The sequence below is a fragment of the Pelobates fuscus genome, chromosome 10 (assembly GCF_036172605.1).
Source record: "Pelobates fuscus isolate aPelFus1 chromosome 10, aPelFus1.pri, whole genome shotgun sequence".
Classification (NCBI taxonomy): domain Eukaryota; kingdom Metazoa; phylum Chordata; class Amphibia; order Anura; family Pelobatidae; genus Pelobates; species Pelobates fuscus.
Genome location: NC_086326.1, coordinates 13,938,988 through 13,959,640, shown reverse-complemented (window position 1 = coordinate 13,959,640; position 20,653 = coordinate 13,938,988). Strand labels below are relative to the sequence as shown.

The 20,653-nt window shown below is 42.4% G+C and overlaps 1 protein-coding gene across 3 annotated transcripts in view; it reads right to left on the bottom strand.

Annotated features, from left to right (window-relative positions):
* Positions 1 to 694: 694 nt before the first annotated feature.
* LZTS2 (leucine zipper tumor suppressor 2) overlaps positions 695 to 20,653 on the bottom strand; it is a 117,709-nt gene continuing 97,750 nt past the window's right edge. For all 3 annotated transcript variants that reach the window (XM_063435287.1, XM_063435289.1, XM_063435288.1), the window contains 4 exons: positions 17,343 to 17,861; positions 8,320 to 8,910; positions 6,177 to 6,446; positions 695 to 1,923 (listed from right to left, as the gene is read on the bottom strand). In XM_063435287.1, coding sequence (XP_063291357.1) covers positions 1,219 to 1,923; positions 6,177 to 6,446; positions 8,320 to 8,910; positions 17,343 to 17,822 — 2,046 coding nt within the window. In that variant the 5' untranslated portion in view covers positions 17,823 to 17,861 and the 3' untranslated portion in view covers positions 695 to 1,218. The remainder of the gene's footprint in view (positions 1,924 to 6,176; positions 6,447 to 8,319; positions 8,911 to 17,342; positions 17,862 to 20,653) is intronic.

The following is a 20,653-nucleotide window of genomic DNA, read 5'->3' as shown; positions in this document are numbered from 1 at the left end:
AGAACATTCTACGGCAAACCTTACAGTAGAATGGCAAAACAAGTCTGTAATTCAGAGATAAACAAACCCTTTGAGTGCCAGGTGGTATGTCAACACATAGGACGCACCTACCACCCAAAGGGTTTAATTATTCTTTATTTTTCTCAATGGACATTATTCTTTCTACAGTCAGTTACCCAGAATCCTTTTCTGTTGTATTATGGGACAAGGCATGCATTAAAGGTGTGCTACACAGAGCTGTAAGCACACAAATACAGATCTAGAATCTCTCTGTAATTTCATGATCAATTTTGGTCTTATTAGCACACTTCATAATGGTTAGTCGTATGGATGGCATCTTGGGAGAGTTACAGTATTTAAAAGTAATGGAAGTCTATTAGCTAAACACAGAGCGTTCTCCAATGTTTAGAAGTTTTACTCACACAGCGTGAGGACGTCCAGCGACGCTCTAGCACAGGATTCCTGTGCTAGGAACCAGGAAGTGCCCTCTAGTGGCTGTCTAGTAGACAGCCACTAGAGGTGGAGTTAACCCTGCAAGGTAATTATTGCAGTTCATAAAACAAACTGCAATAATTACACTTACAGGGTTAGGAGTAGTGGGAGTTGGCACCCAGACCACTCCAATGGGCAGAAGTGGTCTGGGTGCCTGGAGTGTCCCTTTAAATCTCCACCCTACATGTCAGGAAGGTTTTCTAACAATAACCAGCTCCAGACCATTTCGTGATTTAGCTAGTAGACACCTTTGTTTATAAAGTGTTGACCAGTGTTCCCCCCCTAAGACATTGGTTGCCCAGACAGAAACACTGGCTGGAAACGCATCATGGAACTTGTAGTCCCAATGTATCTAGAGAGCAACCTGTTGACACAAGCCCTGCTGTGCGAGGAGAGATCCAGCAGTGAAACAGTTAAAACTCTGTGTTTAAAAACAAACAAAAACCCTTAGGTTCCAATGAAATGTTGTCCAATAGTTAATTTAACTGTTTCTTTGCTGTCTTCTCACCTTACAGGGAGCGCCGTCTCCAGTTATTGGCCTAAGATCTTGTTGTAATCATAACATTTCACAGTCAAAATTAGAGATATTTTGCTTTACTGGTATCTCTGCAGTAAATTAATTCTACTCCTGGGACGTGGTTAGTGGATGATGGGTACTTTGGCAACCCTGTTGGAAGGAATGTGGAATATAAAAGGCATACGTGGTAGTGCATCTTTTTTTTGGGTTTAGATTTCTGTGGCTGTGATTTCCTCAAACTGAATCTCTGCGCCATGCAAATCAAATTCATCCAGATCTCTGGCTTCCAGTTCTAGAGTGAGCTGTTTAAAGTCCCTTTCTAGCTCCCTGTTCTGTTGGTACATCTGGATATAGTTGTGTTGTAACTGCTTCTGATATCGAATCACTTTTTCCTTTTCCTCTTGCCATATACGACGCTCTTCTTCAAAGTTTTCCATTTGCTCCTGGTTTCGACGGCGCTCGCCTGACAGCGCCTCCCTGAGACGCTCAACGTACTGCTTTAAATTCTGAAGGTTGTCAGCATTTTGCCGTTGAGCTTTGGCCTCATCGCTTTCATAAAGCAAAAAAGGATCTTCTTTATCTTGGCAATGGCATAATCCATGCCGCAGGTTGGCTACGGCTGTCTCTCTGAGACTGGCTACCTCTTGGTCCAACTTGCTTGCTTTCTCCCGCAGGAGTTCTGCCTCATTCTTCTTGCGCTGCAGTTCATTCTCACAAACCTCGAGCTCCAAAGTCTTTGTGTGAGCATTGTCTTGAAGTTCCTGAACTTGCTCTTCACTGACCTGAAGGTCCGATCGAGCTTCTCTAAGCTGGGACCGAAGCAGAAGTATTTCATTTGCTTTCAGCCCCAACTCGGACTGAGCGTCTTTAAGCTGCTGTTTTAATAATGAGATTTCTCCGGATTTCTGACAAACCTACAAAAAAAAAATATTACAGTTAACTTGGATCCCATTAGCAAGAATGGAAGACATCACATACATACATCTTTTAATCAAGATCGAACTTCTAGCTGAAACCTAGAGATTCATTGTATTCATCTTCAACAAAGGCTGCTACAGCGTGCACCCAACACAAAGCGGTTACATATGGAAAGTAATTCAAAGTTCTTTTTTTTTTTTATAATTCTTTATTTTTGTAGTGCGTATGATGATAACAGTTGCTTATGAGGTACCCCAAAGGCAGTCCTCTAGCACATTACGAACAGTTGGAACATAGGGGTAAACAGTAAATCTTGCACTTTTTTGTAATAATAAAATAAAAGGTTTACATTGTTTAGATGGTTAGTAGGTACATTTTTACAACATGTTCAGGCTTCAAGAATTATGACAGTATGGTTTTGATTTTAAATGTAAATTTACGCTATAATCAGGTTTAGTCAGTGCGAGGGTAAACGATAACAACGCGAGTAAGACAGTTGTACCTTGCTATCTAAATGATCAGGCTGATACGGTGAAGTTTTTTTTTTTTTTTTTTTTTTTTAACTGTAGCCTGTAGTTGATGCACCTAGGCATTTTTCACATTGAGACAGTATCTATTGATAGAGCCTATTGTAGTTTAAGCCTAATAGTAGTGGACTATTCAAGTGTGTAATCTCCACCGGAGAATGCTAAACTGATATAATAATGCTAGCTGGTTAAACAATAAGTCTCGCATGTATTGACAACTGTGGTGAGTACTACGGCTGACAATCTTTATGGTTAGTATGCAAGCGAGTACATATGAGCCTGTATTGCCACGACAGTAGCTGCGTGCAAGGCAGGATATGATAAAATGTGACATCGGCATGACAGAATCAACATTTGCACATTTTTTAAAAGTAGGAGAAATAACATGTCAGTCGAATGAAAAAGCAAACATGCTTCTGGCTAAACATACTAACAATATGCTAATAGTGTTAATAAAAAATGCATGTGGAGATGTTGTGTGTGTTAGATGCAAGATATACTTCAGCTATCGATTAGGTAGAACGTGTGCCTGTATGGTTTGTGCCTGTATCAGGTGAGGTACACGTGTCTAATACCAGGCATTTGGGCTTGTATCGTGAGAAGTGCTAAGCAGAACATAGGTAAGGAGCTTGACTAACGAGCAAAAACAAAGTGTAACGGTATAAGTAGTGCATTCTACATTAGCAGGCTGAGGTAATAATGGGCATAGGAACAGTACATTAATAGCGGCATGTACATTAGGATTATGCTTTATCACCGCTCACGGGCGTGTAGAAGCATAGTCCGTCTCTGGTGCAGTCCACCTTGGTTAGCCAATGCCGGTTCTGGAGGCTAGGCAGGTGGGCCGGGTACAATGGTAAAGTTGGTGCCACGGTTCTATTCTGTCACCCGCAGGTCTTGGGGGGGGGTCTCTCCGCCTGTGTCTGTCGCTGGTAGGGTGCTGTGATGCATTGCGGTGAGTCACTCGTCCGGGAGTGTGAGGTGTGCTTCGTTGGTCGGATGATTCCGATGCCGCTGAGTGGTGAGTAGGTCGGGCAGGCTTGGTGGTCTCGCTCTGGTGTGTGTGAGGGCGAGTGCCGGGGTCTGGGGGGCATGCCGCCATTTCCCGCCGTTCCGGTCTCCAGTTTTTTCTCCGTCTGGAGGCTCGTGGTGGGTATCTGCTTAGGAGGCGTCGGGTAGCCGGGCGAATCCATGCTGCCGTTTCCCTCAGCACCCGGTGGTAGCGCTGACCCTGGGTGCAGAATTTTGTCCCCATGTTGGCACAGAGCCTGTGAAAGAACTCCAGGGCGTGCTTGGGTGGTGTAGTGAGGGTGCGATTTGGCGCCAGGCGCGTCCGCGCCGCCATCTTGCTTGGGCCCCCATATTCCCGCTCGGCTGCAGGTTCAGTCGCTTGTTCGAGCTGCTTTACTGGGGTGATCGACCCCCGCGAGGACCGGGATAACCCCCGCCGGTCCAGAGGGGGGGGCAGCAGGGCAGTGTTCGATTGCCGTGTCTGAGCTGGTCCCGTGCCGTGGGGTCGGCCGCTTCCCCCAGGCCTCGGGCTCCGCTCCGGTGTAGGCCGCGTGGCTGGTGCAGGTGCTTGTTGCATGTTTTGGTGCGGGACGGGTACCTTTCTATTCCCCGAGTGGTCCTGTTTCATTTTCTGGGTGTCTCGTGTAGCTGGCAGCGTTTGGGTGGTCAGGATGGTCGTTTTTGTGCCTGCTGGTGCAAGAGCCCTCAGTAAGCACGTCTGGCCATCTTGGCTAGCAGGCCCCGCCCCCTGTAATTCAAAGTTCTAAATCCACAAAGCAAATCATTTTACAGGCTTCCACAGTGAACCCCTCTCTATGACTTCACTCCCAACTTTGTTTATACATTTATTCTATAACCGCTCGGTATCAAAGTATTTATACTGTGAATTAAACTGTTTCTACCTTTAAAAGGCCAGAATAGAATGTCTATGGGATTTCTAGCTATAAATGATATTTTAGAAAATTACCGTATATACTCGAGTATAAGCCGACCCGAATATACGCCGAGGCCCCTAATTTTACCCCAAAAAACTGGGAAAACGTATTGACTCGAGTATAAGACTAGGGTGGGAAATGCAGCAGCTTGTACTTGTAAATTTCTAAATAAAATTAGATCCTAAAAAAATTGTTAATTGAATATTTATTTACAGTGTGTGTATATAATTAATGCAGTGTGTGCGTATGATTGCAGTGTGTGTGAGTGCAGTGTGTGTGTGTGTGTATATGAATGAAGTGTGAGTGTGTGTGATGCAGTGTGTGTTTGTGTATGTGTTGGTGGGCATTTTGATTATTGTTTTTATTAATTATTAATATTTATTATATTATATTATTAATTATTATTATTTATTTTAAAATTATTTTTATTTTATAAATATTATTTTATGTTGTTATATTATTTTTTTTTTCGTCCCCCCTCCCTGCTTGATACATGGCAGGGAGGGGGGCTCTCCTTCCCTGGTGGTCCAGTGGCATTGGCAGTTCAGTGGGGGAGGGGAGGGGGGCTGGCGGAGAGCACTTACCTCTCCTGCAACTCCTGTCAGCTCCCTTCTCCTCTGCGCCGGTCCGGTCAGCTCCCACTGTAAGTCTCGCGAGAGCCGCACTATGACCCCGCGGCTCTCGCGAGACTTACACTGGGAGCTGACCAAAGTGCTGAACGGACCGCCGCGGAGGAGGAGAGAGCTGACAGGAGCTGCAGGAGAGGTAAGTTACAGCTCTGACAGCCCCCACAGCCCCCTGTCTGTATTATGGCAATCTAAATTGCCATAATACAGACAGTGACTCGAGTATAAGCCGAGTTGGAGTTTTTCAGCACAAAAAATGTGCTGAAAAACTCTGCTTATACTCGAGTATATACGGTATATCTTCTCAAGTAAAGTCAAATGTGGGCAATTCTTTAAAGTGAACCTGTGGATGGTAAGTTTAATTTAACCTATAACTTATACATTCAAAATCCGCAGCAAATCAATGGATAGAAAATACCTAACTAAAGATTTCCCATTTTAAGGTTCCTGTCAGATGTAGCCTTTTAGCTGTATGCCAACGTCACAGACGTAGACTACACAAGATTTTTTTGTTTTATTTTTACCTTAATGTATTTTAATGTTTATGGTAAAAGTAACACAGTGTGCTGTCTGGGGTGTCCTGGAATCCTCTCCATTTTAAGTAGTCAAACCTTTTTAGAGAGGTTTGGAGTCTTACCTGGGTTCCTCAGAGTGCTGCTACCCCCTGCCTTCACTACTTCTGACACACAGCCGCAGGTTAATCTTGCAGGAGCTTCTTTTAGGTCTCCTGCAGGGCTAGTTCATTCTTCTCATCACTCTTAGCCCGGCTCTCTGTCGGAGGTAGTGGAGGCAGGGAGTGGCGCCTGTCACACTGTTCTAAACTACTAACTACTTACACTGGGGGTTTCACTCCTGAATCCATAACCACTACAGTGCACCATCTTAATGTAAGTAGTAAAATCATACCAAAGTGATTTTACAAATTCCACTGGGAGGGCGTCTGGGCACTCCTGGGCCGTTAGTGTTGCCCCAGAGCCCAAAAGTGGGGTTACAGTAAAGACTAGAGGAAATCCTGTCCATGGGAGTGGTTATTCACTTAACTGTGAAATTCAAGTTTTAAGTCACCGTTGGCAGACTGGAAACATTTCCCTTGTGATAGAATAGGAAGTCCTATTGCTATTTTAGTAGCCCAGTAGTGAGTCTAACTCACCTCCCACTTGGTCTCCTCCAGACGAGGCCCCAGCTCAGTCTGTTCTCGTTCAAACGACGCACACCTTTTCTCAAGCAGTTCCCTCTCCTGTAGCAGCTGTGAAAAGTCCTCCTGCAGCTTTTTCTTCTCTTGCTGAAGTTGGAAGACCTGTAGCTGGAGAACTTGCTGCACCCGTTGTGCCTTCTGGGACGCCTGCTTCATTTTAAAGGTGAAGGTCTGCCGTAGGTCCTCCATGTCTTGCTCACAGCGTTTCTGCTTTTCTTCGTAGACCTACAAAAAAGAATCCACTGAATGAAGAACTGCCATGAACTCAATAGCGTAAGACATTCCGTGCCAAGTGCTTATATCGAGCATCATCTCCGGATTGCCAATACCCACAATAGACATTCAATTATCATCACAGAAAATCACAACTGCTACAGGAAACATATGGCTGGATAATCAAACTACCAAGTAACCAGCAATTCTAGAGAGGTTACCTAGCGTTCCTTTCCCCAATTTACAATGCTGCCTTTGAAACCATTTATTTGATGCATTCACAACTTTAAGAAATTGACTGTGTCCAAAAATAAAACAATGCCGCTAGTTCGTGACACCGGAAACTGGGATCTACCCTCGTCTTAAACAGGTTTAAATGGCTTGGCAAATAATTTAACAAGAAGCGGAGTGCTCGGCCATCTCATGTGAAACAAATGCAGTACCACACGGTTTGTTTATTTATATAGAAAAGGTAAGTAAAGATTAATTAGTCCGGCCTTTCTTATAAAACCTGTTCTAATCACCTGTTAGCCCGAAAGCCATGAGAGCAGGAGGTGAAGAAGGAATGTCAGTATTGACCGCTTCACCACCAGAATAGATTTTAAATGGTTTTACTTTCAACTATTTTGCAGATTTTAAATTGATCTCATAAAGCCTCACTCTTTTATACTCTAGATCAGGGGTGCCCAAAAAGTACATAACCCATATGTTTTGTAACGGCATCTTCCATGATGCTCTGTCATTCCAAAGACAAGCAAAGCATTGTGGACATTGTAGTTCTATAACATCTGGGGATCTACTTTTCGGATACCCCTGCTCTAGATGTCTTTACCTGCCTGGTGAGGAATGAATGTCTCTGCCAGAAGTCACTGGTCACTAATTAACGGGATACTCCGAGCACCATAACAACTTAATCGGAATGAAGTTGTTATGGTTCCAGGAGGAAACCTTTGAAAGTTAAATTGTTAATGAACAGTTCAACCTCAAAGTCTTCTGTCCGCCACTGGTCCCGCAGTCCATGGCTTCAAACAGGAACCTCAGATGGGCTCTGAAAGTCAGCTGACATTCTTAGTCTATCCCCTGTATGTGGGCAGTATGCAGACATTTGTATATTCTGTTGCTATTTCTTGTAGCAAAGCCATGAGGGTCCTTGCAAATACATGCATATTATATATATGACCATTTCTGGTATATCTATTTTTGTCACACCTACCCGTATGTGAGACAAGTAGCAATTCTGCTTTTAATAAATTCAGACCATGTGCAACTTTTGCAAGATAAAGGCTACTGTATTTTGGCCAAATCTATTCATTTCTCAAATATTTTTACAAAGGGTGAACAGATCGTATAAAGTTACCTAACTTTAATGTTTGTCTACAAAGCAATCCATACACAAAAGTGTTGTGTGATCAGTTTATTGCTAGCTACGTATCCCTTGCTTCAAATAAATTTTTATATAAATGTTTAATAAAAATACATTATTGGTAGTGAATGTTATTAAAGTTCACCTAAAGAAAAGACAAAACAGGATTAAATTCAAATGTTGTGGATTTAAAACCGCGAACCATTTAAAAGTTTTTGCCAATTTTATTTAGATTTTGCTGCCATTGAAGCCTTGAAGTATGCAATTTCCATTGGTGCCAGTAAATCAAATCTAATACAATCGGTGAATAGAAGCTAAAAGGAAATGGGCGTCAGGGTCTATCTGCTTGTTCCAAGAAAGCTGAACTGAGGCTTGCAAATATAGGGTGTCAAACAATTAACACAATCTATATGAGAAAGCATCTTAAAATGTTTTTTTTTTCTGTATTTGCCAATGTTTTTATTTTTTATTTTTTAGCTTTGTTCAATAAAAAAATAAGTATATTTTCCAACCATGACTCACCTGGCAAATGGCGACTTCATTTTCATCCAGGTTTTCCTTCAGCTGCTGAAGTTCCAACTCCCGGTCCTTTAATTTCTCTTCCAATTCCCTAATGAGAATTTCTTCATTGATTGGAGACCGATCACAAGATCCGCTATCAGATGATGGGTTGCCCCTTCCACTTAATGACCCTGTACTCTTACTGGAAGAAGAGCGTCCACTGTCAGAGTTTGACGGTCGTGTCCGGCTTTTGGATGGTCGGTCAGAATATCCATTTAAGTTGCTGTGATTATCCAAGTTAATGTGGCCCATGGAGATACTGACCGGCTCTAGTTGCTGACTACAGTTTGTGCTGTAAGTTGGAAGACTAGACAGTGAGTTACGTCCTGAGTCCGACATTGTGCCAGAGTTAGTGCTGCTCCTGCAGCTATAGGAACCATGCTTCTCGCTCGTTCCTGTGGAATTTCCATTAAACAGAAGGTTTAGGCTACCCTGGCTTTCTGAAATGTTTGTTCCTCCATTGCGTTGAACAAGGTACTGAAGCGAGGAGTTGCGTTTTTTCGGCACTACTGGTTTGAAAGCGGTGGGCTTTATGAGGGTCTTTTCGAAGTTCTAAGATGCAAACACAAATATCATCAAAAACTATTTAAAAAACAATGAATGTATATCAAGAACATAAATTATTACATGTTACAGCAAAGTTTAATTTATACCGATGTTTGGGCAGAAGTAGCTATAAATAGTTTACATGAGTCGAGAAGACTTCTCCATCCTTCACTGGCGGAGAAGTAATCTTAGATTTATGTTGCTCCATTACTCATTCCTAACCATTTCCAAATAGATAAAATACATCACAAGGGCCTTATACCACCCCAGTGGAACCTGCAAGCAGTGGCAGGACAGTGTAGGCAACATTTATGACACGGAGGCCCAGACTGCCGCACTTTGTTATAGGTCAGAGAAGTGTACCCAGGTATGGAAGCCTTGTCTCGTGTACATGTCTCTGGCTACAAAGTGAAGGAGACGGCGAGGGGAGGGTAAATTTGTGGAGCCTCCCCTTTTTTTGGTCTTATTCTTTATATCTTGAAAATAATTTACAAATAAGATTGTCAAAAAAAACAAACCCATGGACCCGTAAGCCATGCTTATCAGTCTGTATCAGCGTCAAGGACTGTAACCTGTTAACTCATTTTTCCCTGTGAATGGGAAGCCAAGGTCATCAGGCAATCTGATAACAAAGCACTGTTTTGAACTTTATACTGATAGTTTCCATGTCCGTGTGTATATACATGGGGATTCACATTTTATTCCTATGAATCATAACTTTGAAGTTATGAATCATACAGCTTCCAATTCCCAGCTCCACCATATTTTTAGGTAGTTACTTGATATCGGTCAGAAGGTTATCCTCCAATTTTCATAGAATGAGCAGTCCGCTATTGAACTGCAACTCCCATTGTGTTCAGCAAGTCCTAAAACAGAACATATTCCTGCTTTAGGGTTACCAAATCCCCCATGTTTTCATAGACGCAGCTTACTTTCTGCATGTTGTTGGGCAGGGCATGAAAAGTGTGGTCACACAGTATGTAGTAATCAGATGCTTCGTAGTGGAAAAAACACCTTGTAGATCCATCAATAGAAGAATTGGTCTCCTTCCTGCCCCTTGTGGATTCTTTATACAGCAGGGAAGCACTTTTCATACGCTGCCATCATCATACAGAAATTATAATTTGCCCAGAAAAACAAGAGTATTTGCTCAAACTGGTAAGTTCACAGCGGACAAGAAACTTGCAGGTTTTTGGGGTATTGAAATCCTGCTGTGCCATTTTGTCATTTGACTTTCTGTTCGTAACAATTTCCCATTTAATGAACAGATTATGGATTGCCACTGGACAGGAATACAATTGTTTTGCACACTTTTTGTATAACTTTACTAAACTGAGGCAAGATATTTACACAAAAACAAAATACAAACCAGTTGATTTCCCCTTCAACAGAACAGCTAGAAATACTTTTTATTGCAACGTAGGTTCCAATCACAGCTGCAGCAAGGCACTAAACCTCATTTGTGCCAGGATTTTAGTTAAACCTCAAAAGGAAGGGCTTCTGTGTACTTAAAATCGCATAAAACACTGCGTGGTGACAATCGTTACAGTACTTCTATAGAGGATGAGTGAACAGACAGATTCTCCAATACATTAGAGGACAATTGAGATATAAATCGAGCTCGTCTAGACTCCTGATCAATACACCAGGCATCAGATTTGCAAGTTAAAAAGTACTTGTATATTACTACCGGCTGTATTGCTCATTGACTAGATTTATGGTTGTGTTTAACCCCTTAAGGACCAAATTTCTGGAATAAAAGGGAATCATGACATGTCACACATGTCATGTGTCCTTAAGGGGTTAAAGGGGTAACAGTGATTCTCTACCTATTGTACTGCAACTCCAAGCACTCCAGACTGGTTTTGCACCCAAATGGTTAAACTTGCATGGCTTAATATGCCCAACATGACATATAGGGTATAATTTTGTTTTCAGTGATTGCTCAGAATAAAATTCCTGGCAATCAATCAAATCGATTCAGAAAATGTGTTTAGCTAACAAACGAACTTAACCCGAATTAATGAATTAAAGGGACACTATAGTAACCAAAACAAATTTAACTTAAAGGACCACTATAGTGGCTACTATAGTGCCCTGAGGGTGCCTCCACCCTCAGGGTCCCACTCCTGCCGTGCTTTGGGGGGGAGGAAGGGGTTAAACTTGCCTCTTTCTCCAGCGCCGGGCGGGGAGCTCTCCTCCTCCTCCTCCTCGGCTGAATGCGCATGCGTAGCTTACTTTAAGAGTTCTTATCGCCTGTTCTCTAAAGTGAACTTTAATCATACACAGGAGGCTTCTGTGGGGTCTAGCAAGCTATCAACAGTGCAGGGGATAGTACATTTTAAATTAAATAGAATTTGCAAAGAAGGAAGTATAAACATTAGCTGACTCATTACAGGAAGTGTTTAGGAAGGCTGTGCAAGTCACATGCAGGGAGGTGTGCCTAGGGTGCATAAATAAAAAAAAAAGTGATTTAACTCCTAAATGGCAGAGAATTGAGCAGTGACACTGCAGGAAAATGATCTATACACCAAAACTGCTTCAATAAGCCAAAGTTGTTTTGGTGAATATAGTGTCCCTTTAAGGCTTCTTATTGCATTCATTTGTGAACTAACCGAATTTTCAAAATCTAATCCTTTGTAGATTGCCAGGAATCTTGTTCTAACGAATCACTTGAAACTAATTTTTGCACATGTCTAATATGGAGTAGGACTGAATCTGTGCGTAAGCATAGGCAACCGAAAAAGTAAAAATTCAGTAGACTTGCTACATGGCTTCTGGGATTTTTAAAACAGAGTTCAATTCATCCAGAAATCCCAGAGGAATTAATGAGTGAGCTAGTCTGTCTAGGCGTCATACTATAGAGCAGAACTTTTCCACTAACATGGACGGCAGCACATACAAAGTATGGATCTAGTAGCCCTACTCGAGTCTGAGCTTTCTTGCACCTGATTTCTAAGACGCATATATCTGGGACTATGTTCTTCTAGCCAAGGGTTAAGGTGCACCCGTATTCTTGTATTACTCTGCTGAGTTTATGCTGCAGACATCTCCATACTGCACACAAAGAAAAAAATATGAAAAATATCATTAGCCAACTCGTTGGGGCAGTTTATTATCGGAACAATGTGAAGCAGGAGCCAAAAACTGATTTGAATTGCTGCGTTGAACACTTTCCCTGCATACTTCAGGAGGAATTGTTAATTATGAGATAAAAAATAAAGCAGTGGGAGTGAGGGGAAAATGTATCCCTTGTGGGGCAGTGTTCTCTTCCAAATTTAAACATTTCAACAAGATAAGAAGCTGCGTTGAAAAGCAGGCCCTGGAGCCATTCTACAACAGGATAGGTTTTATTTATTTATTTTTTATTAATATAGGAACCCAGTAAAATGTCATCATGGTCACCTCTAAAAGAAATCTGCCAAATAGTGTGTATATATTGGGATTTTAAAAGCAATTTAGATCCATTACCCAGAAACAAAGAGAAGACGTAAAAATCTCGTTACATCTTACAGTTTAGGTATGTGCTAATCCATGCTTTAGCAAAATAAGACAGAGGTGCGTTTATCATGAGACCCCCGGGGGCTCTGGGAGAGCTCTGATAGCTGGCAGTACCCTCTCTTTTCATTCTTCCAGCCCAGATATTCTCATATTCCTGCACCCCCCACAATACAGGTGAGCACTCTCCACCCACCCAAAAATATAAGGAGACCATTGCCTTTTAGATCACCAGGATGTCAAACCCCCAAGGTAAACGTGGTGTGAAAGGAATGTATCAACAGATCAACGCCTCCCACATATTGTCCATGAAAGCCATACCAAGGTACACGTAAAAATGGGTCATGTTGCAGTGGTTATGGTGCTATGACTTGCGCAGATACATTCCTCTGCCTTGCTGTAAAACTAAGTTGAATCACTTTGACAAAACCAGAGGCTCTCTTCGGCCCCTCAAGCAGTCACCTTAATAAAAAGTAAATTATACTTTTACATTATAAAATCGAATCCATCCAACCTTGGACGAAACGGAGTGGCTGAGAGCAGTGGGGGTGGGTAAGCCTGCATTCTGTCCACGATTTGTAAAACAAATTGATGCAAAACCAAGGACAGCCTCCATGTACTCAACACCATAACCAGTACATTGGACCGCAGTAGATTGCCCCTTTAAGGGTGCTATATTTCTGATACCCAGCATGCATACTGTAGCACCTAAAGCAAAATGAGTATATTAGGCTGTTTTTATGTAGTTATAGATTTAAAAGGTTACTCATTCTCCAAAACCACTTGAGTGATTGAAGTGGTTATGGTGCCTGTACAGAGTTTAACACCTTGGCATCACAGGGTGATAAGTGTCCCTGGCAGGCTAATGTCAATTCTGTAAAAAAAAAAAAAAATCCATTTTGACAATAATTGGCTGAGAGTGATCAGATGACACTCTCAGCCAATGAATGGAAATTGCATTGGCTTCCGGATTCTGCAGCTCTGGAGAAGAGAAGAGTTCATCACCAATGAGGAGAGCAAACCATAGCCCGGCGGTAACCCAGGTAAGGGAGACCGTTACTAATTGGTTTGCCCCATTACCTGGGAACCAGGTTTAGAAACTCCTTGCACCATAACTACTACATGCCTTTGTAGTAGTTATGATACTTGGAGTAACCCTCTAATGCAGCGGTTCCCAAACGGTGTGCCGCGGCGCCCGCCCACACAGGGGTGCAGCGGAATGGTTCCCCGGTACTATAATTATAGCACCAGGGAAACATTACTGCTCAAAAGGGACCCGTTCGAGTGCTGCGGTCCTTTAGAACCGCGACCGGGCCCCTGTAATTTCGGCCGACTGGGAGGAAGTGACAGCCTGTAGCCTGCATCCTGCATCCTGCATGGAGACAGCGTGGGAGGGAGAGGAGCATGAAGAGCTCCAAACCCCTCACTCCCACAGCAGCAGGACTCCAAGCCAGCCAAGTAGCACATAAGGTAAGCTAACATGAGGCTGGCTGGAGATAGAAGAAGAAATTAGCACTTGTGTATGTGTGTGAGTGTGTATATATATATATATGTCAGTGTGCTTCTGCGTCTGTGTGCATGCACACATCTGTGCATCTGTGTGTCAGGGTGTCATGGTGGGGGTATGTATCAATGTTTGGGTTTGTCAGGGTGCATGTGTGTATTTTTGTGTGTATGTGTCGGTGTCTATATGAATGTGTGTGTGTCGGTGTATTTATATGCATCTCAGTGAAAGACTGCATTTTCCATCCAGCAGTGAAACACCTAACACTCTCAGGCCTCACTCAACTCAGTGAAAGACTGCATTTTTTTCTCCCCACTTCCCACCCACCCACCCAGGGTCCCCCTAAATATATAGCATGCTCCTCCAGCTGTTTGAGATTCTCACCCAATTACCTCTTCATTCCCCTAACATCTAACCAATAGCTGCTTCTCTGTTAACTCGTTCAGCCATCACCTCCAAACTTCCCCTGCTACCTCTTGTCTCAAATCCCCATGGTTTCCTTTAGATTGTAAGCTCATGGGGCATCTAGCCAAGCACTTTGTATAAAAGAGCTCCAATGGCTAGATATCAGCTTACGGGCAGGGCTGTCTTACCTCTTGTATTTGTCTGTGTATATTGTACGTCTCTCCACTAATTGTACAGCGCTGCGGAATCTGTTGGCGCTTTATAAATAGCAATAATAAATAAAATAATAAATAAATCTGTGTGTTAATGTGCATGAATATCTGTGTAAGTATGTATGTGGTAGTGTATGTAAATACATTCAACCAGTCAAATACCAGCACAACATACATGCACACTTCTGCATTCAAACAAAAAAAAATATACAAACCCCTTTACTTAAACACAAATACTTCACACAAATGTACATCCACATTTAAAAGTGAACATTACATTCAGACACACCCCTGCAATCAAACATTACATACAAACACACCCCTGTATTAAAAACACAATAAATGTATACAAGCACCCCTTCAAACACCAACACTGCACATTACACTATAGCGCCAGTAAATGCTACAGCGCTGTACGGATATACAACCTAGAAATTCTGACTTGGGGTGCCGTGGAAAAACTGTAATATTAGGGCGCCTTGAAGCTAAACATTTTGGGAACCACTGGTATAATGTATAAATTGCAGAATGAGTCAACAAGCTAAAAGATTAACCTTTCCCCTTTTTGGGCAGTTTGATCGAACCTCACGGAAAACTAATTTGAGCAAAGTCATCATATGTTCATTTATGTCCAAACTTGTTCCATCACTAAATAAGTGTATGTTGTATTTACCCATCGTTAAGCGTTAAGTGGAATATTTTTGCTCTGTGAATGTTAAAACAATCCACATTTTACCCCCATCAGATTTCTGCTTTTTATCAAATGTTTAAACTGTATGTAAATAATGTGCAGTATAATGCAAGATGGTTATCAATGTAATGTGATAATCACATTACAGGTAAAGTCTGCTAACCCCTCAGTTTAACTAACACAAAAAAACAAAAAAAAAACAGTTTCATGAATTTTGATGGTTACTTTTTGGTTATAAAAAGAAAATATATTAAAAAAAAATATAGGTGCTAGGCATGATAGTTGATATGGGATAACTGCAACTCTTTAGAAGGTCCAACTCATCTCGCAAACCTTTTCAGGGCCGGTGCTACCATAAAGAGGCACACTGGCCCAGGCGGTGCAGGATCCCGCTGACTGGCAAGAGGGGAGCGCACAGCACTCCACTCCTTTTGGTCATTCCTTGTAGCTCGGCCGAGCCGCGAACCGCCCGAACCGAGCTGACCGAACCCAACTGATGTGTGCGCACTGACAGTGCCGAACTGCTTCCTGTCTGATTGGGGTGAGCAATCAGAAGTTTCTCTAGCCTGGTCTGTGCCTCGGCCACGTTACACAGGGGAGGTAAGCTGGCACATGGGGACGAGGGGGGAGAGGAAATAAGACGTTGGGCTGGGAAATGAAACACATGAATGGAGGGGGCTGGGGAATGAATTTGGTTCTGTTGAATACTTCAATAATTGTAATTACAGCTCTTCTAAATTTAAACATGAGGCTCTTACAGACATGATGTTTGGCCACCGCTGGATTATAGGATACACCAATCTCTTACATAAATCTTTCTGAATTAAACACTTCAAGTACCACACACAAAATGACTTAAAGAGCACCTGTTGTACCCCAAACTTCATTTGCTCTTTTAAAATAGCGAAGAAATAAAATCATACATTGTGCTGGCAGTTTTGCTAGCAAATGTATAGATTGGGAGGAAAAAAAAACAACTACATTTAAAAATATGGTTCTCAGATCTGTCAATCAACTCTTCATCATAGACTAGGCCTAAAAATTCCTTGACAGGGAGACGAGAAAAGGCCTCCTCCAGGGGGTCCTTCTGATCTTTATACTTAGAGCATGCGCCGTGGTTGCTATGGTAACTCCCTGGCTGGCACTGCTAGCTATGGCTAAGGAGTATAAGGAGTATAGGCACGGAGGGAGTGGCCTTCCTCTGTTCAGGCACGGTAACAAAGCCAACGTGTCACCATCTGGCAGGATGCTTGCCCAGCATGGGGACAGGGCCCATGCAAGGATTTTTAGCTACACAGGCGAATATGCATTTTGCCGCTCCCTCCCTTTTCCCCAAAAAAAATGTATCTTCACCTGTGTGCCTCGTACCCCCTCTTTTGAATTTCTTACCCACTTTAGTGTTACATATCCCCTCTTGAATGTGTTATCCCCGTGTCTCTTACTTGCCCACCAGCTCCTTTCTGTGACACTGCAGGGTTAATCCATGCTTTCCTATGGCCGGTTTGAATGCGCCGTACATGCGCATTCAGAGCTGACGTCGTCAGGGGGAGGAGGTCACCAGCGACCACCGATGGAGCCCGGTTCTGGATTAAGGCAAGTGGCTGAAGGGGTTTTAACCCCTTTAGCCTAGCAGGAGGGGGGGGGGGGGAACCTAATAACCCTATAGTGCCAGGAAAACGAGTTTGTTTTCCTGGCACTATAGTGCACCTTTAACTACTACAGCCTGCTGTTGTGGTTATGGTGCCAGGACTACCATGACACCGCCCCAAGGTAAGAGGCCAAACGGTTTTAGCAGAATTTGACAACTTACCTGGTTAGTTGCCAAATCTGCTGTGTGTGTTGTTTTGGTGGTTTTCTAAACCACGCACATAACTCTTACATGTTGTCACATTTCCATTAGTGAATACATTTTGTTATGTTATAATGGGCAAATCAATAAGTCATATTCCTATGGGATGCCCTCTGCAATTAAATCATTTCCTTTCATTAACATGAGAATTCTGCATATCTGATACTTTTCATGTGAAGATTCACACCATGCGGATGTCAAAGGTGAGAAGTGATAGCAGTTCCAGACTGGTATCCCCTGCAATGCCATATATAGAATACACTGGGATCATTTCTTTACCTTTTCTAACTTTCCAGAGACCGGGATGAGTTTGGGTGGTGGACCTCTAATATTTCCATTGAAGGTGCGCTCCTCCCTTATATCTTCCAAATCGCTGCAAGGGCTGATGGGGGCTCGTGCTTCCTGCCATTCCTCTTTGAAATCTTCATTGACATATGCATAATTCCCATTATTTCCAGAAGTAACGGCACAAGGTTTCTTTGTAGGCAGTCCGTTAAAAAGAGGATCCTGAGAGGAATAGTTATTTTTTAGCAGTCCCTCTTGTTTAAACAGATTTGGCACTCCTGCAGGCTTACGGCACTTGCTGCTAAACTCTGAGGCCCGGCACTGCTTGTCGTGGTACGGTCTCCCAGAAATGAGACTGCTCACACTTCCCATGTTGCTTACGGTGATGGGCGACTGCCCGTCTGGTTGACTTGGGGAGATGGCGACCTCGGAATTCTGGTCAATGGATAATGGGAGAGCCTCGACGACGGCCATGATGTAGATGATCTAAAGACACAGACCTACATAAGCAACCTAGAATAAAAAAATAAAAATGAGAAACTGTGTTGGTTAAATTTCTTTAGACATTTCTCTGTAACAAACAGTCTACAGCAGAACTGGACTTTGGTTCAAGTCCAAAAGCTGTAATGACTGATGGCCTGTGACATTGTAGTGTCTAATAATGCTATGGCCCATGGACCACCACCATCCTCTTACTGAGACTGACTAAAGATAATAGGAGCTGCAATCCATCATCTTAAAAAGTGTTCTAGCCAGAATCTCCTACAGATAGCCATTAAAACTAGTTTCACTTGGCTGAAGATACTTTGTCTCATCTTAAATTCCTTCTGCAGGGCCTTTCCAGTACACAGATCAAAGCTTGCAGTATTTCACTCGAGCAGAGATTATAGCTCATCCCTGAATAAAAGACACAAAGGGGCCTGGCAATGTACGACTGCATTCTAAGGGGATCCACTCCAAACTGGATTTTTCTTGCAACCAAAACACTTATCTATAATAGGAAACGGATGTTTGGATGTAGAATACTTGGTACCCACAATATCTCCTATAATAGGCAGACATGTGAAGATTTGTTACCTCCTGACATCAAGACCCGGAGAAATGGATGGGAAGAACAATATTTAATATTACACACTACTTACAATCTTACAGAGGATTAAAATTCTCTGTTCCACAGCAATCTACAAATCATGGGTGATTATACATCAGCTAACTGGCAGTCCTATATCCCCACGGAAGGCTTATGTATTTAACATATACCGCAGCGCTGTACAATAAGTAAAACAAGACAAACAACTAATAAAATATGTTTGAAATCTGGTAACAGAAGACGGCCCTGACCTAACAAGCTTGCAATCTAAAAACCAGTAATGTCTACCTTCGGCACTCACTATCCTTAGCCAGCCTTCGCTGGGATTGTTGCCTTAGTAATCTAATTACTTCCCAGTCTTTATGGGGTTTTATTTGTCAACTTGTTTTAACCTGGAATTTTTTCGACTTCCCCTTTACAGAGCACAGAGGGTCTGCTTCAACATATACGATCAGCAACTAGTTTAGAAGTAAATCAGATGAATGATGAATGCCCTGATAGCATTTAAAGAAAAGCCAAATGTCCATTATTCCAGAAATATCGAATTCTTTGCAGACTCCATTTCCCAAGATTATAAAGGCTGACTAAACACAGCGGGTAATATTATTCACAAACATCTGCGGTGTCAAGATTAGTCACAACAGGGGCAGTGGAGGTTTAGAGGGATCATCTTTTGTCCTTGGATCACAGAAATTCTGCACAGTTAAAGGGCCAGTTACATTTCTAGCTAACAAGCGCAATCGTGTGTTACCCCAGTGTTCAGAAGTAAAACTCCAATACGGGAGACAAGATCTCCCTCGCTCCCATTCCCTTTCCCACGGATGAAGGCAACCCCAAAAACATAATCTAGCAAGCATGCTGTTTTTAAGATTTCTTACACAGATGTAGTGTCCCCTCCGAGGTCTGGGAGAAAAAGTACAAAATAAAGTAAAATAATCAAAGTAAGTAATCCCACATGCACTCACAATCACAGGGAAGTTCCGAGCCGCTGTTATAAAGTTTCCAAAAAGGGTTAGACAAAGAGCTGGACTACAACACCTAGAATGCTCAGCATTTCGGTTTTCCGATGCTATTTACATCCTAACTGGGGCACGAGGCTAGTGTTTGATCATCATCACTGATCAACCTGCAACATTATCTTAATTTTATCTTAAAATAGTCTGTGGTCCTCGTCCAGCATGGGGGAAGAAGTTAATTTGGGGATAACAGTTTTCTCCAGTGTGGTAAAACTAACTTTAACCTGTAATGGGTTTAGTCACCGAATTGTAGCAAATTAAAATGCAAATGGAAATTTTAAAGCTAAAACAGACAATTTGGAAAGGTTTTTAAACTCTGATGTAGAAATAGTAATTTAAAATGTTAAATTTTTTACCTTTTTAAGTCACGCTGGCCGTCTACCATCGAACATTGCTAATTTTCCAGTCAGTTCAACAGACCACTCGTGGTTTAAGTTGAAAAAATGGAATATGCCTGTGTGTAATTCAAGATCATAGGGCTGGTCAGCTGTGACATCATGACCAAGCCTTATGTCAAGGAGTTGCAGCATGACATCACGATATGTAGGTAAGAGTCCATGCTAAGGCAGTCATTATAAATGACACTGCATTAATGGCTCACCCTGAATGAAAATCAATGGTAATGTCTTTCACAATATCTGCACCGTTAGGGCACACCTCCCAAGTGTACCTATTTAGGATGAACAGTCTATATCTTGGGCCCAAATCCCTCTGTCACTCTTTTCTAGGAGCTCCATGCTGTTGGTGTGTCTGAGTGTGTAACAGAGCTCCACAGCAATAATACTCCCAGTAATGTGTGAATGTATAACAGAGCTCCACAGCAATAATACTCCCAGTAATGTGTCTGAGTGTATCACAGAGCTCCACAGCAATAATACTCCCAGTAATGTGTCTGAGTGTATAACAGAGCTCCACAGCAATAATACTCCCAATAATGACTCTTTAAACTACAATAAGTGTGTTTAGAAATCAGTCTGTAAATAAGATACATTGCTCTGGTTATCAATCACATTTTAGTTGCCCTTGGCCACACGCCCACTCACAGACACTTTGTCCATCGGAAATATTGGAGCTAAGCTAGGATGAGCCACCTTTGCACATTGGACATAGTTAGAAGGCATCAGACATAGACCTGTGCAACCATTTGTGTAGCGAACTCACAATTCACTTCTAAATAGTCTGGCAAAGAACTGTATAAA